The 25,060-nt window shown below is 35.0% G+C and overlaps 1 protein-coding gene and 1 long non-coding RNA gene across 24 annotated transcripts in view; both read left to right on the top strand.

Annotated features, from left to right (window-relative positions):
- The window catches only part of MAPK10 (mitogen-activated protein kinase 10), a 437,658-nt gene that overhangs the window by 173,541 nt on the left and 239,057 nt on the right, over window positions 1-25,060 (top strand). For 2 of the 23 annotated variants that reach the window (XM_015586049.2, XM_015586051.2), the window contains exon 1: window positions 18,300-18,473. The exons of 14 other annotated variants lie outside the window; for them this stretch is intronic. In XM_015586049.2, the coding sequence (XP_015441535.1) occupies window positions 18,390-18,473 (84 nt within the window). In that variant the 5' untranslated portion in view covers window positions 18,300-18,389. Of the gene's footprint in view, window positions 1-579; window positions 658-12,833; window positions 13,028-13,785; window positions 14,024-18,298; window positions 18,474-23,565; window positions 23,585-25,060 lie in introns of those variants that run through there. 7 more of the 23 variants (XM_015586053.2, XM_015586058.2, XM_015586052.2 and 4 more) reach the window with 7 other exon arrangements.
- Window positions 14,060-15,841, top strand: LOC112476326. Its single transcript, XR_003045029.1, has 2 exons — window positions 14,060-15,371; window positions 15,516-15,841. It is a non-coding gene; the product is annotated as an uncharacterized LOC112476326 (long non-coding RNA).

Below are 25,060 nucleotides of genomic sequence, written 5' to 3' on the forward strand. Positions count from 1 at the left end.
GTGTCCTACTGACCTTTTAACTAGTTAGAGACTGGAGTATTGGTGAAAGAGGGTAGAGGTTGAGGCTTGTTTTGCAGTTGTACAGGAGACAAAAATAAGAGACTAGTGAGTAGTGAGTAGGTAGCCTACATAAAATAACTTCCTGATTATTAAAACTGTATCATGCCTGTGCTTTTTGAAAAGTGCGAGTATTTAACTGTCTTCATGGTTGACCAAATATTAAGAACTTTTAGAGATGATACTACATTTTGTGGGAAATTGAACTAAATTACCTCTAAGGCCTAAGGTCCTTATGAATTATGAGTCTATAGCTGTTTAGGGACATTCAGGAAGAATGTTATTATAAAGATTATAATAACGAATAACATTTATTGAGTAATTACTTGATGCCATGCACTGTTCAAAGCACTTTGTGTGCACTAATTAATTCAGTCTTCACAGAATTCCTACTGAGCATTTCTATTTGACACATGGTAAAACTGAAGCACGGAAGGTTTAGTAACATGCCCTAGGTCATGTAGCTCGTGATGGTAGAGCCTAGGGAATCCAACTCAGGAGCTCTTTCTTTTTTATCATTAGGTTGTGTCCCTCTCGGTACTAAAGGTTGGCCCTGAAGGGAGCCTTGAAACATTGCTGTGGTTTGAATTCCAGGCAAGGGTAAGAACAGGGATTCCAAGAAATGATAACAATATGACAGGTTTGTGGAACCATATACCTGACAAATGAGATGAATAAGAGAATATTCAGAAACTTGTCATTGCTTCTCAGTGGCTGCAAGTTACCAACATGGGAAACTAAATCCTTAGGACTATTTAACCCTATCAGCATAAGTAGCCCTTGTATTGTATAAAATTTTAAAGGCTTTTCACTGATTGGTGGAACCTCAGGCTATATCTCCTACTCAAATGGATTTGGGACTATTTGAGAGATCCCAGGTAATTTGATATCAGATCAGGAAAACAATGCTTTCCTTCAGAAGTTGGCGTTTTCTTAGAGTTTATTTAAAGAGTGAGTCAGCATAAGTTTTGGCATATCTCAGATTCTTCATAAGGAATTCTGTATTCCAATAACCAGTATCAGAGGAGATACTATTAAAATAAAAGAATGAGATATTAATGAAAATTTGGTTAATATAAAAAACCTTTCAGTCAGGGCTTATTGAAAAATTTAATCTACAGTTTAGCAGCATTTATTCCATGTGATAATTTATTATTTATAATGTAGATACCAGAAATTCTATATGACACATGTTTTGAAGTTTTCTTTCTGGTTTTACTTTTGGAAGGTGTAGGTGATTTGTTGGTGTTTTAAATCCTGAAGACCTACTTTCAAGCTCCTTTCAATTTGAGAGTGGATAATCTTGACAGTATTTTCTTTAGAAAGTCATTTATAAATCTTCAGAATCAACATAATTCTGCTTTGGAATTTAGTTTATTAAGATTTAAAGATATTGCACTCTCCCCAACCCCAATAAAAGAAGATTGAACAAATTAGGTAAAACCTATATGAAACAGTTGGTAGGAAAGTCTTAATTTTAGCTATTTTTTATCTTTTATGAGTTTTAACCAAATACATTCATTATGTCATGTGTCTGTGGATTATCCTCTTGCCAACCAAGGTTCAGGTCAGCAATGTGGAACTTCGATAGTCACAGGCAGTCAGATTTTATATATTGAATTTCTTTTCTAGTCTTGGTCCTGGGTATACGTATCTGATGCTGTGTTATAATTTAAGGAGCCAAAGTACCCTCTGGTCCTCAACTCTCTGCTTCTGAACCTGATATAATGTTTGAAATTCCTACTTATTCATTTGGTTGAAGACTCTTCTTGTTAAAATAGAAATGTTATGAGATAAATTGGTTGGCTAGTTAAACGAATAAACTAACATGAGTTAAGGTGTAAATTGGTAATAATGGATTTTGAATCAAAGATAATACACTTGGATAAATGTCTTAATGCATGAACATATGAGACTAAAAGAATGGAATACATAGGAAAGATTTTTATATCGGGAGGGAATCAAGATATGTCCGGAAGACAGTGCTTTGTCAGGGATTTATCAGATTATTTAAACATTTCATATGATATAATCTCTAGAAAAGGAAGAAACTTGATGTTAGATTCTCACCTCAGCTCTGTTGTGAATTAGTACTCCCTTGGACAAGTCTTAACTTAGCTAAGCTTCAATTGTGTATGAGGAAGTTGTAATAAATGCTATACAAATTTATTTTTAACTATAAAAATTATATGGAAAATATTATACAGATTGAATTAAACATAGGTTAGTATCCAAAAGGCCAGGCCCAAGTGGTGTACCTTGGTGAGGGTAGCCTTGGCCAGTGAAGGGACTTCCTGAGGATGAAAAGCAGCTTTATGATGGCTGAAAGGGAGAAATAGGCCAGGTGGAGGCTTAGAAAGGTCTTGAAGATAGATTTGCCAAAGCACAAATTTATTTTAACCCATCCCATTAGTTATCTTTAGCCTAATTCTATCCATCTCATTCTAAATCAAGAGATAAGATATTCTAGTTATAGAAAATCACTTCTAATTATTGAGTTTTTTTAATGAATAAAGAAGATTGTTTATATATAAGCAACCAAATTGACTGCATCTACTTCCCAAATTTGTAGCTTTCTTTATCTAAAAATTATCCTCTGCTGTTGAAGGACTAGTGTGCCCAAATGTTTCTCATTGATTTATTTATGAGAGGAATATTTTAAATCTTGCTTTTAAAAATCATGATTTCTAAGTTGTATTGAGATTTACTAACAAACCAGGTGACCCTGTTAACATCTTGATCATTTTAGATACTATATCAACTCAACATTTATATCAAGGTTAAAAGATATTTTCAATAGGCAGATTACTGTGGTAGAATCTTTGAAGAATAAATAAGACACAATTCTTCCCTTTCTCCCTTGCTAACTTCCTCCTACCTTGTTTTCCTCCCATCCCACCCCCCTCCCTTTCTTCCTTCCTCAAATATTTACTGGCTGCCCTCTCTGTGCTAGGTGCTGTAGCAGCAAAGATAAATTCTACTTAGCCTCTGCTCTTTAGCAGCTCTCTATTAAAACAGGGGCCTTTGGGTGAGAAGGGAAGGGAGAAATACTTGAAATAAGTGAACAGAGGTCGAGTTCAGAGAACATTACAATTACAAATGACTCAACTACCCAGGCATTCTCAATTGGGATTCTGCAGAAAGACATGAGTTCTGGTTCTCTAAGGCAGCAATTCTCAGATTTTGTGGTCTCATGATTTCTTTAAACTCTTGAAAGTTATTGAGAAACCCAAAGAGCCCTCACATATGTGGGTTCTGTCCATTGGTATTTACCATATTAAAATATAAATTTAAAATATATGTAAGTCTTTTAAAAATTAACAACAGAAAACCTATGACATGCTAACATAAAAAAATGTATCTTTTAATGAAGACTACTTTTAACAAAATGATTTAGTGACAAAGTGGCACTGTTTTTCATTTTTGCATATCTGTTTAATGACCAGTATAGTAGAAGAGAGCTGAATTCTCTTGTCTACTTATGTCTTCAATTTGTTGTTACATCACACATCATGCAGCTTCTGGAAGACACTACTGTACATTTGAGAGAAAATGAGAGTGAAAACAGCAAAGTATGCATTTATATTACTTAGAATTAGTTTTGACATCAGCAACCCCCCTGAAAGGGTCTTGAGAGGACTCAGGAAATCTGTGTACCATCCTTTGAGAACCATTTCTAAAAAGCATCTGTTGTATATAATGAATCAAAATGTCTTTTATGTATCTAGAATGGTACTGATTATCTACCATCCTGGGAAAAACTGGCAAAATAGTGTGTATGGTCATTCAGAGGAGGAACTCTAACGAGAAAGGCTGTAGGATGGTAATCTTCCCAAAGGCAGAGATCTATTTCTCTTTTTTTGTCCATTAGGTGTAACAGGGCCTGACACATAGTTGACTCTCTGTGGATCTCAATGACAGAACATTCTAATAAGACAGATGTACTTTCATAAATCACTATAGTCCTAGGTGGAATATGATGAGTGCTACAAATAAAAGTTAAACGTGTGTTGAAGGGAGAAGCCATTTTCAACTGACATGTTAGAAGGGATTGATGGAGGAGATAGCATTGGAATGGAATTGTGAAGATAATTTTGATAGTCAGTGTTGGAGTTGGAAAGGTTACTTCTAGAAGAGGGAATAGATTGAGCAAGGAGCAGAAGTTTAGGCTTGTATGACCTAGGTACAAAAGAGATGGCAGTCAGAGATATGGCTTGGAACATAGATTGAGGACAGACTAAGGGAGGTCGTGAATGATCTATGAAGGAATTGGGGTCTACTTCTATAGACAATGAAGAGCTACTGCTGTTTTCTGGCAGCGATGTTGAGAGTAGTTTAGAGAGAAGAGAGAATGGAGGCAGAGTGAGCAGTTAGCGGGCAGGAGGGGATGAGAAGCTAGCCCGAAGAAGAGCAAGTGAGAATCAGTGGAAAGGGATCCAGTAGACAGAGAAGGCTTCCAGTTTTTAGTCAGTTTGGAGTAAGAAGTTGTAAATGAGATAGAACTTGAGTCAGTAAGAAAGGGAAAGACTGGGTTCTTTATGATTTTGTTGTAGGCTCAATCATGGCATTACTAAGCAGTTATATACAGGTCCTCAGGCTTTGGTTTCTCCATATGTAGAATGTAGCTATGGATTGCTTGCCTATTTGTGTCACAAGAATCCATGTAAGGATTAATGAGCTCTTTGACAGAAAGGTGCTCTATTAATCTAAGCCATCAATATTACAAATGGGAATGTTTGCCAGGTGCTTTTACTCTTATGTCGAAAGCTGCTATGTAAATATGAAATGCTGCCTGGAACCATTGTCACTGTTAGTAATTGTAAATAAATTTCATTATCACAAAATGCCTACACTGAAGACTTGTCCTCTGTAAGCTCCAAAGTGGGAAGATGAAGCCAGGCATGGAAGTCCATTCCATTTTGCTTATTATGAATCTTGTTTATTGTAAACTATTTTCCTGGTTAGCAGAGAAGTCATTTTAAGAGTATTTGAATTTCATTGTTATCTCCTTACTTCCATCACTCTCTTCTTGTAAGGTTTTCCATTGCTATCAGGAACCTCATTATCCTGACTTTTCTCTATGCAAATGTGAGTGGGATAACATTTGATATGTCTAGTACTCACTTTCTGTTTTCTTGTTAATTATGGCTACTTCCATCAATTTAACACATAGCTGTACAGTATGGTGGTCAAGCATGTAAACTCCAGAATTACACTGCCTGGGTTTAAACTGAGATTCTATTACTTAATATCAGATCCGGTCAAGTCACATAATCTCTTAAGATTTAGTTTCCTCATCTGTAAAATGACCTTACAAGGCTATTGTGAGGGTATGAATGTAAAACATATAATAGTAAGTGCTCAGTAACTGCCAGGTTTTGGTCAAATGTATTACTATTATCATCACCATCTCTTTTTTCCTGTTCCTTATCTTATTCTCTATTTGTCTATCAATAGTTAATTTGTGACCGCATAATTAATCATCAACTTTTTTTTCAACCTAGAATAACATTCTGTAGAATCTCTCAAATATTAAATTTTATTCATCATCTCTTTATATATATTTCATATTAAGCTTTCTTTTGCCTAGAAAATCAAGTATTTAATTGTACTGTAAATATAAGGGATCTAATAACTTGTTCTGACCATCTGACTGGTATTATTTCTCATGGCACTTTGCTGTCCTCCCACACAATCTACCTATAAAGAAATTTTACTTGCTGTCTTTCTTCTTGACCTTTGTATTTCACTTAAGCTGTTCTCAAGATCTGTAACAGTATATTTCTGTCCTTGCTATTGATCACGTCTCTCTGGACTTCAAAGGCACCTTTCCACATTAGCTCAGATCCATTGAGATCTGTTTAGAACATATACTGAGCCCTTCGTATACAGAGTTGAGGCTCTGTACGTGGTTGGGGCTACAACCAAACTTGTGCTCTGCTCACCAAACTAAAACTTATTTTTCTAATTTGCATAAGTACTTCAAGAGTTATTAGACTACTGTGGTCCTGCTCAGCACCCTATCAGTTGTTACCTATTACTATCAATAAGTGACGCTTATGAATTCCTGAGTTTTGGCCAGGTATATCATTGGCAGATTCTCTTCTTATCATAGTTACATGGACTGAATATTCATTCACATGTCTCACTACATTATCTCTAACTTCTGTGGGACAAGAGCCAAATGAAGATGATTGCCTTGCTTCCTAAGAAAAGTTAATCCATATTTGTTAATAGTGAATCTATTTAAATTGTAAAGGACAGAATGAAAATGACTTGAAAATAGCAGCTATTAGAGGTGGGGAAATGATGGAGTTGTAAGGCAAATCAGAATATATTAGCATTTAATCAGTTTCTTCTTTTATGATTCTAGTGCTGAGTACCTGTCTTAATCATTCTGGCTTAGAAATTGTTTAGACGACTATAACAGGAGGAAATTTCCTTTCTGAAAATTGTCATAGTCTGATATTAGGTCACTGAAATTTAAATTTAACACCTTGGCTTTACCTGCCTTTCAGTGTGGGGTACACTTATTTTACTCATCTGCTAGTTATGTGATCTTGGCCATGTTACCTAATGCCTGGTTTCTCAGTTTTCTCATCTGTAAAATGGGAACAATGAAAGTATCAGTCTCATAAGGTAGACGTGAGAATTTCAATTAATTTTCATGAAATATAAGATATCAGAAATGTAAAGTTATTAGAATACTGTCTGGCACAGAACAAAACTTTAATACCTATCAGCAAGTATTACTACCCAGATGAACTAGCACGGGGGTTAAGAGTTGATTCTGGAATCAGACTGCTGGGCTCGAATCCTAACTTACTGCTTGGGTAATTTTAGACTCCTCCACAACCTCCCTGAGCTTCTGTTTAATTTTTAATTGAGATAGAGATAGTATCTATTTCACAGGGTTTACGTGAGGATAAAGTGGAAATCACTTAGCATAATTTTTATTGACTATTGGCTATTACTTTTGTGATCCTTATGACACATGTGTTATATAGTAATTATAATAGCAAATGCTTATAGAAAACTTACTCTGAGCCAGGTAATATCTTCAAGTATGTTACATATATTATCTTATTTATTCTTCACAATACCTCACAATGAGGTGGGTACTATTGTCATAACCACTTTACACATGAACACATTGAGGCACAGAGTGGTTAAATAACATGTTCAAGGTCCCATGGTTAGTGGTAGCAGAGCAGAATCTGTGCACTTTTGCATTACATTTTACTACCTCTTTACTTATGAAAATAAAGAAAAAAGTAGAATGTAATGTCTGGAGAATGAAATAAGACTGTTAGGCTAATGATTGAGGCTCTCACTCTGTCCTACCCTTTTTCAAACCCTAAATCAAAAAAAACCCGATTAAAAGGAAGATTTATAAGTAGCACTAACAAAGAAAAGAAGACGAGGCAGTATCGTGAAGGGAGATCCTGAAATCTCTGTGGTTGTACATGGAAATGAAGCCTCCAGTCCTCCTTGCCCAAGGTGAGATCTTCCTGTCTTGGAGATGAGGTGAGAACAGGGCTTACAGAAGGCTTCTAGTTTTATATTTAGCTTCAGCTTCTCTTGCCTTTCACTGCACAACTATGTCCGAAGCCCCAAGCAACAGCTCACATTAGCTATTATTTTTTATTTTTAAAAGTGTTATTGTATTGTGCTTTATATTTTATATGCCCCTAGAAATGATTGACATGTCTTTGTCCTCTACTGCAGCCCTGCTGTTGCACTCTGTGTAATAGATTAGTGCCTGGCTGCAGAGCGTGTGGTGCCTAAGGGCTTCTGCTTTCAAGTCATTCTGATCAGATCCAGATTTCCAGTCTTACATTGGGCAATGAGTTAATGCTTTTAAAACGTAGTTTCTTCATCTATAAAATGGACGTGTAGTAGGTACTCCATAGTTTTTGAGAGAATCGAATATCAAACATTTTAGTACACTATCTGGCTAGAGTGGAGAACTAAATTTTGTTATTATTTTAACACTAAAATCTTTGAAAAAGATTGGTTTGCTTTGGATCATTACCAAACAGTTTCATTATTGAAATTAAAAAAAACAACAACAAAAAAACCCAAACTTAGTTGTTATCATGGCAAATGCTCTGGGGTCCTTTTCAATAAAACTAAATTAATTTTGTTTTTGTCCTCATTAGCATGTATACTCCTGGGTGACTTTACTAGGATTGGGAAAAGCAAGCTGTGGAAGGGTATAGCTGGGTAGTGCAAGAAATAAATGAGTCTATAAAATAGTACTCTGCTGTTTATTTATATGAGTGAGATTATATATGTGAACATACATAATGCAGATTCTCAATTTCTCTGCAAACATAAGATTTTAAACATAATTTTCATAGGCATTCTGTGAAAAGAAGTGTAGAATTAGTCAAGAAAAGCAAGGAGAAGAGGAGGTCATGCTTATAAATTAAGGAAAGTATGGGTAGATTTGGAGGAAATTGAAATTTTAGCAATTAGATTGTTGGAAAAAGGCAAATAGTTACATATTAGAAAAGCACATATGATAAGGGTAAAAAGACCAGCGTGATAGTTGGCCTCAACCTATCCTGAACTTCTGTGCCTGGATCTCATATACTGATTCATATGTGATGCAGATAATTAAAGAGCAATTTTGTTTTTCATTATGTGTGGAGTGGCAACAGCAGATTCATTGGGTGCTATCTTCTAGCGCTTGATCTAGGCACTGATACAGTGACTATTTGTAGTAATTCTTCTTCATGGATTACAAACTTGCTCTGGATTATTCGATCATGTTGGGTACAGATGTCCAGAATTCTCACCATTTTCCAGTTCCCTGTTCTCTCTTTGATATGAGGCAGCTTCTTTATGACTCTCAAACACAAGGGGGATTAATACACACCCTCTGGACATCCACTCACATAAATGTGGATAGAGCTCTTGAGCAATTTCTGAGGAATTCATCTGAAGTGATTCAGATGTGATTTGTTTTTCTTGGGTTATCAAAGTGATTATCAACCTCTATCACTAGTGCAGAAGACTGTTTCTAAATTTAATCTATAGCAGGACTTCTAGCTACACTAAACTAACCACAAGGAGGTAATATGGATGTATTACCAGTTTTCAAATTGATTCTAAAGATGGATTTGCTTTAATTTATTCATTCAATAAATATTTATTGACTACTACTATGTGCCAAGTCCTGTTCTAGTGTGGGGATACAATAGATTAAAAAACCATCCCTGACTTCATGAGCTTATGTTCTGGTTTAAGAGACAGAAAATAAAATCAGATGAAGAAATAAAATGTGTATTAGATGGTGCAAATAGTCAAGGAAAATATTAAAGCAGAAAAATGGATTAGGAAGTGTAGTGGAGGGTTACAATTTTAGATAAGTGACCAAAAAGGCCTCCCTGGAAAGTCATAGAGCCAAATTCCTTATCGGCTATGTCCTCATAGGCATGTGTTTCTCCTCTCGTCACGATTTCATATTTGTCCCTTGCAAAGCTATATACTTGATGAAAGTGGAAGCACTTCCTGGATAAGGGCTCTAAATCTAATCTTTCTGGATAAGACCCTCTGTTCAAGGATCTGTGGGTAGGCCTAAATGGTTAATAGAACCTCCAAACAAGTCTCAAGAATCACTGATAGGAGAAAGTAAGCTTGTCAAACTTAAGTTAAAATATTTAAGACCAGGTCTTAAATAGTTAAGATGAACTTCTAGTTAGCCACAATGGTTTAGGTTTCCCAAAATACATGTACTACTAATTAACAAGAAAACAATTTTAAAATTATAAAAAATTATGTCTTTCCTATGAAATTGATTCTTCCTTTTTTTTTTTTTTTTTTTTAGGAATTGTCTGACATTAAGTTATAGAAGTAATTTCATGTTCTAGTTGCTTTCTAAAGGTTATTGTATGGCGTTTACTAATTCATTCATTTATTATTTGATCTTATACCAATTTCAACACAAATCAGCTTTTTTATGTTAGAAAATCTCTTGATTCTAGTTTAATTTCTTTTGACTAATTTGCAATTTAGGGTGGCATCTTTGACATTATTTGAGTAATGTAATGTATTATCAATTGTGGAGGGGGAAAGAGAGTGAGAGAGAGAAAGAAATAAATGGAAGAAGAGGAGGGTGAGAAAGAGAGTAAGAATAAAAAGCAAAAATATTTTTAAAAAACAACTTATTTTTTCTTGTCACTTCTGTCTGTAGCAGCATTATCTGGTTGTCATTTATTACCTTACATTCTAAGGCAGAATTGTTATAGATAGATTTTAAATTTTAAACATCATTTTTACATAGTGTTTATATACTAATATTTTGTATATGTTTGATATCAATGGCATTTAATTTACATTTAAGCTTCTAAGAGCTTTATGGTCTTTTAATTTGAATACAATTCAATGCTTTGCCCAGTGTAACATGTACAACAAATTATTTATATCTGCTGGCCAAATTAAAACATATATCAGGGGTTATCCAAAGGCATTTTATGAATTACCTTTTACTTCATCAAAGCTATGGAGATGGCCCTGGAGGTGTAAGGTTGAGGTATGGGAAGTGGGTGTTGACTTCTAAGACCCTCAGAGGATCTAAAGGTAAATACAGGTAAGAAGTTAGATTGTCTTGCTCTCTTCCTCTTTCCTTCTACTTTACTGTTAGAATTGGTAATATTTCTTTTTTTTCCTATGGATTTATATAAATTTATATAATAGACACTCAAAATACATGTACTACATGTAATATTTCTTTTTTTTCCTAGGAAAAAAAAGAAATATTACATGTAGTACATGTATTTTGAGTGTCTATTATTCTAGACATTGAGCTCAGGAAAGGTCCTTATGGGATTATAACATGGTGAAGGAAACAGACATTTTACTTCATAGCATGTATCACAGTTTGTATTTATATAATTTATTTGTATGTTAACTTTATATAATAAAATATGAGAAATATTATTATCAGCTGGGCTATAGTATTTTTTGTGAACATATGGCAAAGGTACTGAATATAGTTTAGGTGTAAGAGAATAAAGACAGTTGGATAGGAATTGGCTGGATGAAGGAGGTAGGTTGGTGGAGTGGGAGAATATTCCAGACTGAGGAAACAGCATCTGTGAGGGTCCAGAAGAGACAGAGATTTGAAGAGCTGCAAGTTGAGCAAGAGAAAGAAGGATAATAAACGAGGCATAAGAAGTATGCAGAGGCCAGTTACATAATGAAGAGCTTTGTATGCCTTATTCAATATAACATGGAAGTTTTAAGCAAAAAGTTGGAACACAATCAGATTTGAGTATTAGAAGAATGTTTTCTTTGCTCCTTAGAAAATGCTTAAAGGAAGGTAACAAATGATGATGAAGAGACAAGGAGGCTGTTGCAGTGGTCCAGGAGAGGCATAATGGTGGCCTGGACTAGCTATTGCAGAGTTAGAAGAGAAGCAGAGATGTTCAAGGGATATTCAGGAAGTAGGCAGAATTTGCGAGACTAGTTTGCATTTGGCAGATGAGGGGAATGACAGAGTCAGACGTGATTCCTGATTTCTGGCTTGGATGACTGGTAGGTGGTGGTTGCAATTTTAGAGAAAAGGAACACTGGAGGAGGAACAGGCTTGGAAGAAAGATGAATTCAACTGTGAACATGTGGAATTCGAGATACCAGTAGGCAGTTGCATATGTATATTTTAAGTTTAAGAAATTGGGGTGGGCTGGAAATTATGTTTAGGCCTCATCATCAAGTAAGGACACTAGCTTAGGGAAGAAACTCTGGAAAAAAACCTTGTCGATCAACACACACAAAAAAAGGAGTGACCAGAGAAGTAGGAGGAAAATAATAATAAACATGATAAAAGCTAAAATGCATATGATGCTTACTTTGTACCCATGACTGTTTTATATGTTTTTACATATATTAAATAAATTTAATTCTCTCAAAAGAGGTTGGTGCTAATGTTACTCCTAATTTTGCAGATGAAAAATATGTGAATCTTGGAGAGGTTAAGTGGCTTACATACAATCACACTACCAGTATATGGCAGAGCTGATTTAAATCTAGGTGCTCTGGCAGAGTCTGTGGGCTCTTTCTCTATGCTTTTCTGAAAGCCATGGGGATGCACTGTCCAGAAACCATGCAAAGAGAGCTGAGGAAGATCAGGACTGAAAGTTGTTAATTAGAGTTAGTGACTTTTGCCATCAACAAGGACTTGTTTGCTATTGTTGTGGTCCAAGAAGATAGATCTCAGTATGGGTGAGGACCTTCAGGGAGGTAAGGAAATGATGGCAAGTATAGATGATGCTGTCCAGCAGTCTGGCTGAGAAGGTGAGGAGAGAGGAGTTGGAGAATTCTAGATGACAGACTTGGGAGAGGAAAATAGTCACGGAAAGAATTTGATATAGTGATAGAGCAGAGAAGAGTTCTTTATGAGAGAAATAAATTTGAGAAACATTTTTTTTTTTTCAAGAAGAAGACAGGTATGGCTCAAAATAATCAAAAGGCAATCCTTGATGATAAATTATAGAATTTGTTGGCTTCCTAAAGTCTCTACAGCCATACAGTGATTAGTTGACTACCATTACCCATCAGTCAGCAGCATGAAATTTGGTTGCAAAACCTGTGGCCAGAAATACTGATTTGTGACTGTTTCTTTGAGAATCTTGGGAACAATACGTTATAAATTTTAACCAGACATTAATGGAGTGCTTTAACCTAGGACGAATGATTATCATCTTTTAGTACATTTCACTCCAATTGCTCACTTCCTTTCATTTATTATTCTGAAACTACAGATGGCAAGGATTGCCTTGGGGAAGTTTCCCTAAAATTACTTTTCCCTGTGACTTTAAATCAGGTTTAATTTGACCTTCGGCTTTGTCTAGAAGGTCATTTGGACCACCATCCCTGCTATAACCTCCAGATTATTAAGAAGCTTTTCTGAAAGATTTTGAGGAAAGTTACAGGATGAACTAGCCTATTTATCTTTGGGAAGGTAGGTCATGGGAAAATGTCACAAACGTCAAACTGGTACTATGTTGCATCAAACCAAAAGCAATACCTACAGACAAAGGTGAACTGGAATGTGTTTTCTGAAATTCTACATAATTTGATGGGTGGCATTTTTTCCTTTCTCTATTATAGAGTGTTGAAATTACTGTGAATACTTTTTTTAAACTGAATCTCAAAGATGTTAGTTCCACAAGTTGTTTTCCTTTTCCATCTTAATCCACATGAGTTTGATGAGCTTGTGACTTTTTAGAATAATTAAAAAAAATCTTTCTGATGAGGAAAAATTATTTATAAAATGATGCATTTAAGCATAAAGTTATATTTAATATAAAGTTTTTATTAAATTTATTAAAATGAAAAATGCATTTAAATGTAAAATTTTATTTTAATACCTTAATTTCGTTATACCTCTAGTTTGTGTTTTTTGAAACATTCATAGTATATTTGCATATTGTTTGAAGAAAAATGTGTGTACCATAAGTAGAGCTTTGCTATTTGGCCTGAGTATAAGGTTATAGTTAATCACTTAAAAGTCTCATTTAGACATTAATAAAAGAAAAGAAAAGAAGAAGCATGATTAATGATAGAAAAATACAGTTAATGATTAAGTGAATTTTAGTTACAAACCAGAAAAGCATAAACAAACCCAGTTAAATAACAATTTTGTAGTTTTTTGTTTTTCTTCTAAGCAGGCCTTGTAGATAATTATACTTGGTGAATCATTTGTCATGTTGTACATTTCCTCACATTAACTAGAAAACATATTTCATGAGGTTGACTTCATGATTGATTTGCTGCTCTTAATATAAAGTGCTTGAGCCTTCCTGCGTTAAAAGAATTCAGTGACTGTTTGCTTGGGGAGATTCTCAGTACCTGTTCTCTGCTGAATGAAAAACAAGGCGATGAAGATAATTGAAAACATTTTTCTGTTCAGCTCAGTGACCGAATGTGAGAGTGAACGACCACTTGCGTTCTCATGGTGAGCCTCTTACAGTCCTTGTCTGAGGGTGATAAACAGAAGCGAGCTTCCCCCGCCCCACCCCCAAGTCTGGTCTCACTCTGATGAGACTCTATTCTTGAGTTTACAGACTGATATAAGGGTGCAGAGGCAACTCTTTCATTATATTCAAACTTGAAGATGGCTATATATCATGTTCAAGAAATTTCCTGTATTCGAAGGCCATCAGCAAGTCTGCCTTGTGTCCTGTGTCTTGCCTGTGTGCTGCTAAGTGAAGCCTGCTTTGGCTGCTGTTTCCCTTGTGTGGAATTATCTCTCCTTTTGGAAAAGGCTGTTTTTTCTGGCTCATGCTTTGGTGAGAGCTTGAGAAAAGCTATAGAAAGTCTTTGATTTTGAGAACTTTTTTGGCGTTTCAAGTCAACCTGGAGATCTCGAGATAGTTATTGTTTTTCTTACTGTCTTCACACCTCTCTTTCTAGCTTCCACATAAAGATTAGTAGTTATGTCAGGTGTGTAAAACATATAGAGTGACTTGTACTCTATCTCTGAGTTTATAGATTTATTACAGGTCATTCATAACATTGATTAGCTGCTTGTCAATATTTATGTTTCCTCTTCAGTAATTTTTTTCAAGCTATTATTCATTTAACAAATATATGTATTGATTATCTATTACATAGTAGGCATTGTGCTATAATTCTAGGATAAAGATGAATAAGATACAGTTTCTACACGCAATCTGTTGGTACCCAGAAGAAATACCAACAAGTATCTTTAACGTACTGTAATTAGTTTAAGATTTTGACAATAAATTCGAAATACTAACTCATTATTATGACTATGTCAAATGAACATGCAGAAATGGAAGCAAACTTCTTAGCAATGATACCTATGCCACCTTCTTAGTCTGTACCAGAGCTTCGTGGACAAGCAGGAAGGAAAAGTGATGGCAAAAATGAAATTATCCTGAAAGCCTTCTGCTTGCATCTGCTTTTGATTCACTTGTCGGTAGCTTGTAAAACCTATTAGGTTGTGGAGTTCATAAAGCTAGCAGGTACTTGAGCTTCTCATGAACTTTTATTTGAACACAAATAAACTGAAATAAGCACTATATTATTATTGTTTTAATTCTAATAGAAAGACACTGAAGATTCTGAACAACACAACACAATACACCTTTATGTAAATTCTCATTCATGTAGCTGCTCATTTTAAGGGATAAGGATGTATATGTACACACACAGCCATGTACAAACATGTTCTTGTATGTTCTTTCTGGTAGCTCACCGTAGCTGAACATTCCTGACTTAGAGATGTAAAATTCTATTAAAAGTCTAGAAAAAAGATGCCTCTCTCAGTCCTTACCCAAGTAAGATTTAATTGTATTACTTACTTTATTGCTTTGAGATTTATAACTTTGGATACAGCTGCACTTGAAAATAATAGAAAACATTCTTAAAATATGATGGGTTTTCCCCAAAGGGTACTTTATTTATTTATTCATTTTCCAAAGGTAAAAGCGAGGTGACCTGTAAAGACCAGAGAATGGGGTTATTCGTCAAAACTAGGCGAAGAAAAGGCAAATTTGTGACTCAGGATCTCTGCATCAGGATACAGCAGATGACACAGTGAACAAGGTGATAAGAACAAGCAGAGAGGGGAGGAGAAGTCACACTGTTGTAAGCCCCAAACTGGGATCTCTTATTGCTGCTGGCCTGGATCAAGCTTAAGACCTTGTCTTTGCCCATGGTAGCAGGCTGCAGTTGGTAAAGGGTATCTTCCTCTTTATAAACCAGTGATGATTTCCTACTTAAATAAAAATATTCTATAACAACAGTATTTAGTGTCTATATTAAATGTGTTTTTGCAATCTCTATAATAGTAATAATATGAAAAAGGGTAGAACTAAGGGGTCAGTGAATTAAAAATACATATCCATTTATCCAGCTGATTATGATATGTTTAAATATGTTTATATTTGTAGAGCATATTTCATTACAATAGTTTATAATAGTTTATAAACTTTGAGTAAATATTGGGATTTTAGAAAAATAATATTTAAATGTACAGTATTATTTTACTTAATTAAACATTATATAGAATATTGAGATAATGTCGTTGTTCGAAAAACTGTATTCAATGCAAGACTGAAACATGGGAATGTCTAAACATTTGCAAAAGGAAGTAGTGCTGTAACTAATTCAAGGAAAAGTGCCAGATACTACAAGATAGAATTCCATGAGGTTTTACTGGTTAAAGTAGCATGTTGGCTCTGACTGAAGAAAAAAAACTTCGTAGTATTTAAACCTTAGGGTGAGATAAGTTTTTAAATCTCCAGCGAAAAAAATTTGTGCTAAAAATAATCAAGGTATTCTGTATTTGGTAAACTTTACTTGGAATATTAAAAGTTTGTAAGGTTTGTAAAATTTAATGGAGAATTTAACTTTAAACCAGGTGGATTACATGCCACATGAAGTAAAAAGACTTTGAGTTGTTGCACATTACATGTACTCCTGCTCCTTGGTTATAAAATGGATCTTAAAGTAGATTTAAGAATGGTGAACAAGGAACAAGGTGGCTAAATACTTACACAGTGTAGATTTCCTGTGTTACTACGCATATTTATATAATTGTGAGCATAAAGTTAACTCCATTTTTCAATAGTGATTTTATCTCCCGATTGAATGTGGTCAACATTTAGTTTCTGTTATTTGTTATTGCTTAATTTATTTCCCATTAGTGAAATGAACTATAGACTTGTAATTGGTAGATTTTCAGCTGTTTCATCTTAAATTCTGGTATAAATTGACCACAAATGACTTTAGGGGCATACTCATCTAAAGGGAATTTGGCACAGTATCCAGTGGTCTGTAAGACACCCTCCTTTTTCACCATGCAGGGGAACTGGTAAGAGGAAGAGAGAAGCTATGGCCAGCCATCTTGCCATTATATTTCTCTAAACTACTACCTCCCTGACTCAGACCCTTATTGCCTCTCAGCTAAACTACTGCAGTTACCTCCCTCCTGGTCTCTGACTCGGCTATCTTCTCTCTTAAATCCATCAGACACACTGATGTCATAGTGAATCTTCTAAAATAGGTTGGGCATGTCTCCTCCCTGGTTACATGCATTCAGTGAGTTCTTTCATAAGTCCAAATTTCTAACCGTAGTAACCAAGTCAGGTTATAGTCTGTCCAGCCAATTTCTTGCCTCTGTGAATTGAGACTCTGGTTATTCCCTGAACAAGCCAGGTCTTTCCATGCATTTCCTCTGACGGGAATATTCTCTACTTGCTAATTCCAGTTTCTGACCGGGTCGGTCGCATTTTTTTTCAGTGTGACTCTCTGTGAAGGCTGTAGGGGTTCAGGACGAATCATTCCAAGATATGCATCTGTAGTATGCAGATTTTTTTGTGCTAAAGGTAACTGAGACCAGTAGGCTCAAGAGAAACTTCTGTCCTCTCCCCCTTAACTACTTAGAAGAAGTTGATGTAGAGGCCTTGCCCATAATAATAAGAGATTGCCAGAGATAGCCTTTCTTGACCTATCTATATGGCAGAGCAAAGTACTAATTACTGAACATCTGCTCTTGTCATCCTGCAATGACCCTCTGAAGCCCCAAGATGCTTTACTTACCACATCCTTAGCTCAGAATGCCATAAATACCATTTTCCTTTTCTGTCTCTGAATCTCTCATGTATGTGGGGTCTCTAACTCTCTCACGTATGTGGGGTTCCCATGTAGATGTATGTAATTAAATTTGGTTATTTTCTTTTGTTAGTCTGTCTCATGTAGGTTTAATTATTAGACCAGCTGAAAGAAACTTGAGGATAGAGGAAAGTTTTTCCCTCCCCTACAAGGCTTTTCTGGACATTTTCACACTCACTCAGCAAAAAATAATGCTCTACTTTCTTGGTCCCCATAGCTCTTTGACTGAGAAATCCTCAAGGATAAGGTAATTTTCTTCTTACCAGTCCTCTGTGGTGCTGTATGAACATATTAGATACTCAGTTAATATTGGATGATGAATAAATTCTGGTTAGGATTTTTGCTTTATGAATTCTTTATGTACAGTAGTGTACCCCTTTATCCTCATTTTTACTCTCTGCGGTTTCAGTTACCCATTGTCAACTATGGTCCAAAAATGTTCAATGGAAAATTTCAGAAATAAATGATAAATAAGTTGTAAGCTGTGCACCATTCTGAGTGCTGCAGTGAAATCTTGCGCCATCCAGATCCATGCTGCCCTGGTTGTGAATCATCTCTTTGTCCAGAGCGTCTGTGCTGTGTATGATCCCTGCACTGTAGTCACTCAGTAGCCATCTTGGTTATCAGATCGACTGCCGGTACCAGTGCTTGTGTTCAAGTAACCCTTATTTTACTTAATAATGGCCTTAAAGCTCAAGAGTGATAATGCTGGCAATTTAGATATGCCCAAGAGAAGCTGTAAAGTAGTTCCTGTAAGTGAAGAGGTGAGTATAGTATGATATATTTGAGAAAGATCACATTCACATAACTTTATTACAATATGTTGTTATAACTATTCTATTTTGTTATTAGTCATTGTTGTTAATCTCTTACTGTGCCTAATTTATAAATGAAGCTTTATTATAGGTATGTATGTATAGGGAAAAACAGCACATACTGGGTTTGGTGCTATCTGCTATTTCAGGCAACCCCCAGGGGTCTTGGAACATATCTCCTTCGGATAAGAGGAGACTACTGTATTCTTTTCTTTGCACACAATTTACCCATTTCATACTGGTTAAATATGCATTAGTAGTCTAAGTCATTGTATCATTGTTTAAATTAAGGAAACAAGGTAAAATGAATTAAGGTTCAACGTTCTATGCTAATTTTTTTAAAGTTAAAAACTTCTTTACATTAAAACTGTAACAAAAAATAATGTTCTAATATAAATTTTATTTAAAAATTCAGATATAGGCAAATCTTGCAATCTGTTTGAATTTCTAGATCTAAGCATATGCAATTTTCATAATAAACAATCAAATACTTAGGGCCATGTTTTGATGAAATCGAGAAGTTTCTAATAGCACACTCATTTGTAAGATTGTTAAGTAATATTATTTGTTGATAATGCTAATTCAATAAATGAAATATGAGAGGCAGCATAGTATGGTGGTTAAGCAAACTGACTTTAGAACCAAACTGTTCCTGTTTAAATATTGTGTTTAGTGACCACTTGAATAAGTTTGAGAAGTTACTGTGTCTCAATTTCTTTTTCTTTTAAATGAATACGGTACTGGTAGCCTTCCTCATGAGTTTGTCTTGTGAATTAAATGTTATTTCATATTAAAGTGGCTGAACACCCAGTAAGGTCAATAGCGTTTACTATTATTATTATTTATTATTATTATTATTTTTAATTACTTCACTATCTTCTCTGCCTCTATGCTCTGCAAAACTTTGCTTATTCAATTATTGGTGTAAGATGCTTTATTTTTTTTAGGTCTATTTTTCATCTTAAATTGCAACTTAGTTGGAAGCTCAGAGGTAAAAAAGAAGGTTGAATTAAAATTAAAATGAAGGAAGAGTTGGAAATTAGAAACTAAATTGAACTTTCTATTTCCTTTGTGTAAAAGTTTTTGTCCGAAACAGTATGTAATGTAGAAGTCAATATGCACAGAGTACAATGGCTAAAGTATAGGAGTTTGTGCAGATTATGAACTAAAAAATAATCTTAAACTGGACAGGTCTTGATAAAATGAGCAAATTTTTGAGAGAGAGAGAAAGGGAGGGAGGGAGAGACAGTACAAAAATATGTTTTAGAGGGTGTTCAGATTTATAAGTAGGTGGAAGGAATTCATAGAGTTCCTTGAAAGGGGAAGGGGACAGATAAGAAATAAAAGAAAACAAATTTTTTTAAAATTTATTTATTTATTTATTTATTTATCGATTTTTAATGGTGACATTGGTTCATGAAATCCAATTAGTTTCAGCTGTACACTTTAACAATAAGACATATATATATTTACACTGTGTGTTCACCTCTCATAGTTAGATTTCTTTCTGTTACCACATATTTGACCCCCTTAACCCAGTCTACATCCCCATTCCCTATAACCCCAACCCTCTGATAAAACAAAATTTTTAATGATGTTCTTTATGCTGTAATTTTTGCAATAGATTTTATGGGTGATGTGAGTTTTTTCTATTTATAGAAATGGAATATATTCTTTCATCTATAATAATTTATTTGATTTTTACATGAGTGAAATGAATAGAAGATAGTTCCTCAGAGGAAGGACAGATGAGTCTGAATAAATGAAACTTAATATTTTTGCAGCTCTAATCATACTTCTTAAATGGTGCCTTCTTCTTTCCTTGGACACCTCCTTCTAGTAATTATCAGAAGTTGAGTCCATATAATAAATATTATGAAGGTGATATAGTGTAAGGGATTAGAAAACAGACTTAGATTCAAATCTTGATGCTGCTGTTTACAAGTTTTATGATTTTTGACCACTTTAAACCTCTGTTCCCAATGTAAAATGGAGATAAAAATAGTATATAAGATGTAGTGTTGTGTGAACCGAGTTAATAAATGTGTGGATCTAGTGTCTGACACACAGTAAATGATCAATAAATATTATTTGTTATCTTTATATCTTGTCAATTCCGCCATTGAACTAGCCCTGGTAATGCATAATATGACCTTTCTCTTAGACTCCGATATAGATATTGCTTCTCTAAAATCTTTTGGGAAATTTCCACTTCAACCGAAGCTATACAGTTTACCACTCGGAATTGGTCATTAATAGAGTAAATATTAGTTCAATCCTAAATTCCAATGATGGCAAAGAAATACCCCTGTAATGTCACTTGAATTTCTTAGAAGGAAGATTATTTTTATTTAGATGAAGATAGACATTATTTTCACTCAGACCTTTTCAAAGTATATTTTCCTTTTGGTTCAAATTTCTTAATTATCCCCAAATTAACTTATGAGTAGTATACATAATAAATACTATACCATTGAATGTAATAGTAAAATAATTTTTGATAATCCTATTATTATATAGAGTCTTCCGGCCAGGCATTGATGCCACCCAGACTATGACAGGAAACTTAGTACATCATTAGCAGATTTCTTTCCAAATTATGATTATGTCCTCTCTGGAATTTTCGATTTTTCTATAGACTGTTATAGGAGAAATTATGATTGTAAAATCTGATAGACCTTGCTTAAACTTTGATTCTGACGCTTGTTGTATGATCTTGCACAAGTTAGTTCTCCAAGACTCTCAGCATGATTTGGTGAGGTATAAATGTGATTACATACATAAAACACAGCTCAATGTCCAGCACAGAGTTGGCAAACACTATTTCTAATTTATTTTAGATTCGTATGTTGCCTGGCCTGCCCTGAATTTATAATGGAAATGAAATGTGAGACCACACTGAGAGATTCAGAGATTACTCAGAGCTTGCTCCTGAGGGACCATAAAGAAGAGAGCAGAGAGAAAGTTCACCTTCCATTTACCAGCATTTCCTTTTCAGCATGTGTGGTTGATTTGTATTATATCTCCTACTATGATAAATGCTGTTTTTCAAAATGAACTTTTTTCTTCTCCAAGATCTGAAAAATAACAATTTTCTCTTTCCTGGCCTAAATATTTCAAATTTGGAATGACGTTGGTGAGCATCTAAGCCACAATTACTGACTTTAAATTCCTCGGGAGAGATCGGATCTTCTCTGGGCCCATGGGTGGGTCAGTAATAAGATACTGTAATAGCATAAAGAATAACCCTATCTGATGTAATCCCTCAGAAAAAAGTAGTCATACGAACAAGTGTGGTCTTGAACTTGAATTCTGCCGCAGGAGTGCTTTCCCATTACTGCTTCTTCTTTTTCAAGCTTTGCAAGAGGGCGAGACTAAAGTAGAAAGCTCTTAGATTCCTATATAGGCATTATTCAAGTTGGTTTGCCTCCTCCCTGCCAATTAATTTATGTTAGAATTCATAACTTCCTGTCTCCTTTCTTGCACTGCCTTATTCTGAGTTCCATAAATAGAATCTCTGTAAAATGTGTGCTACCTAGTTAGATTATATTCTAAAATATTTCACATACAAGAAATACAGTCTGCTGAAAAGTGAGAAGCCGATGTAGAAAAGAAATTCCGCAAATGCAAATTTTTCCGATCTGTAAACAAAATTGTTAGAAGCTGTTTCTTAAATAGTTTCTTATGACTCAAAACATGCTATAGTGCTTTTTAAACATGTGCATTAATTTGGGGCTATATTTTAGTTATTGTAGATCAAGCCATGATTTTATGAATCTTATGAACACTTGATTTATAGTGGCATTTAAAATTTATCTGATAATTCCTTACAGAGCTCAATTTAAAAAAAGAGATATATTGCAAATGAGAGCAGTGCATACCTGTCTTAGAGTTACAAAACACCTTTACCATTCTTTTTGGATGTTTAGTAAATCGATCCAAATAATACAAGTTTTTTATTATCCCAAACTGTAAGTTACTGATACCATTCTTTCTGGCGATAAATGTAGATATTATACTTGATTTAGTATTAGACTATTTGGGAACTGGAATAGAAATAAGCCTCTCTTCTGAAAATGAGAATCAAGTTAAATCACTGCAGGTTCTCATTAAGGTTTGGAAATGTAGCAGATATAGTTAGGATTACCTTCCAATGAGCAAGGTGTAGGAGCACCTTACCTGTTTCACTTCATCAGATATATTTTTGAATTAAAGACTAAGTTAAGTAGAACTACATAAGATATCTAGTCTGACACTGGCATGTTACCGATGTGAAAAGCCGTAGATTGAACAGGTTAACTGACTTTTCCAAAGCCATACAGGCACTTGGAAACAGCTAGAGTCCATGCCTCCACAAACTGCTATTGCTCTTTAGAGTTGACTACTTTTCATTACTTTCAAGAATTTCCTCTAAAAAGACAAATTTTCAAAAAATCTAAGTTTGCATCAGAGACTGGAAGGACTTGAGTTTAGGTAATACATTTAGGAGATCATTCCAGAGGACAGGAGTGAGGGAGATGGAGTGTCAGAAATGGGAAGAGGTCTCTGCCCGGGCAGTTAGGGCTCCTTTGGATAAGACTTTCTGAGAGGCAAACATTAGGTGTCCCGGTGTCTTCTACCCAGGGACCTGAGGCAGAAGCACTTACACTACTGACTGCAGTTCCTTAATGGTTGAAGTTGCCCCTGGGGGCATTAACTCCTCCTGCACTTACAGGCTGAGCTTGCTCAGGGGCTGAGTGGGCTTTCCTGGAGGAGGACAGGGCCCTAAAAATGAAAGAAGTGTGGTGTCTGCTTGAGAAAGGATGCTGCAAAAATAAGTTGAGGCTGAGCTTATTTGGAACTGTCCACTGTAGCTGTGGTTGAAAGTGGCACAATGCACCGATAGGGTCTGCGACAACTAGATTGGAATTTCTTGCAATAAGTGTTGTTGCAGTGCTTCATATTTTTCCCATGGATGATTCAGGACTTTCCATCTTCTAGGTAATAGTATTTATTCTGGCTGTTTTACATGAATTGCCTAAAATGGAGAACTCATCTATGTGTATCTTCATTCTTGCTAGGTAAGGAATGCTTTAAATCTCTGAACCCTGAAACTATTTTTCAATATTTTCTATAATTTCCATTCTGTTTTTTTTTTTTCTCCTTCCATTTCTGGCTCTTGCCCTGCTTCTTACTTTCACCCTCTTCAGTTAATTTGCTGTGGTTACTCCCCACTTACCTCCATCCTCCATGCCCCAGAGCTCAAACTTAGTTTTATCTGCCTTTCTGTTGCCTTGTTCTCATCTCCCAGGTCCATCATGCCTTTCTTCCTATAACAATAAATTTCCCATTCTCTAACCCACGATTTACTCACTCTAATTCAATTGAAGTAATATATTTTAATACATCTAGTATTCTAGTCTCTTGAAGGTTTGAACTGAAGAGTGAGTGTTGATGGTCCCTTTTCCTGTTTGACTTTTGAAACACACTTTAACTGATTGTTCCAGAAATGTAGACATTTCCTCTTTTCACTTAGAGGTGTCAGAAACTTTTAGAGATAATCTAGGCTGTCCCACTTCAATTTTTAAGTTAAGAAGTAATTTATAGAGAGATAAAGTAACCTGCTCAGGTCCCACAACTAATAATAGCAGAGCTGTGACTAACACTCAAGAATCTTTTCATACCGCTAGCCTAATATAAATTATTCATTAATATGAATATCTGTAAATTGCAAGCTTCTGGTAGCTGGGAACTAGATTTGCTTACTTGATTTATATAACTCCTACAATGTGCATAGTAATAAATAACTTAATAAGTACAATTGGAGATCAGATGAAGCCCTTCAAGTGATGCAAGGAAATGAGAAAGAAGGTCATTATATATCATCTGTTCTTTCTCATTTATACTGCCTGGTTATTTAGGTAGCCAAATGTGTCTTCTTATAAATTACCGAAGCATTAAAGTCTATAGATAATTTGAGATACATAAAGCAAGATGGCTAAAATCAACTAAATTTTATAACTCTAAATTTTTCTCTTTTAGTTGTATTTTAGGGGGTTTGTCCCCTAAATTATTGTCATCTTTGAAAAAAAATGTAAGAAATACATAAGTTTTTTTAATTTATTTTAGAATCTTATAGATTTTATAGTAATTACTGATATTTCAGATTCTTTATAAAATCAACCCTGAGTAGATTAGAGGCTGTATTTATTGAATTGAATAGTGTTCCCGCAAAATTCATGTCCACCAGAAACCTGTGGCTATAACTTTATTTAGATACAGGATCTTTGCAGATGTAATCAAATTAAGATGGGATCATACTGGGTTTGGGTGGGCTCAGATCCATTATGACTGGTTTTCTTAAAAGAAAAGGAAAATTTGGACACAGAGACACATGCACAGAGGTAAAGGTCATGGCAAGACAGGGGCAGAGATTGGAGCGATGCATCTATAAGCCAAAGATTGCCGGCTACCATCAGAAGCTAGAAGAGGCAAAGAAGGATCCTCCTCTAGAGTCTTCAGAGACAGCATGGTCTTGCTAACACCCCAGTTTCTCC

This window comes from Pteropus alecto, unplaced genomic scaffold, assembly GCF_000325575.1.
Source record: "Pteropus alecto unplaced genomic scaffold, ASM32557v1 scaffold161, whole genome shotgun sequence".
Lineage (NCBI taxonomy): Eukaryota > Metazoa > Chordata > Mammalia > Chiroptera > Pteropodidae > Pteropus > Pteropus alecto.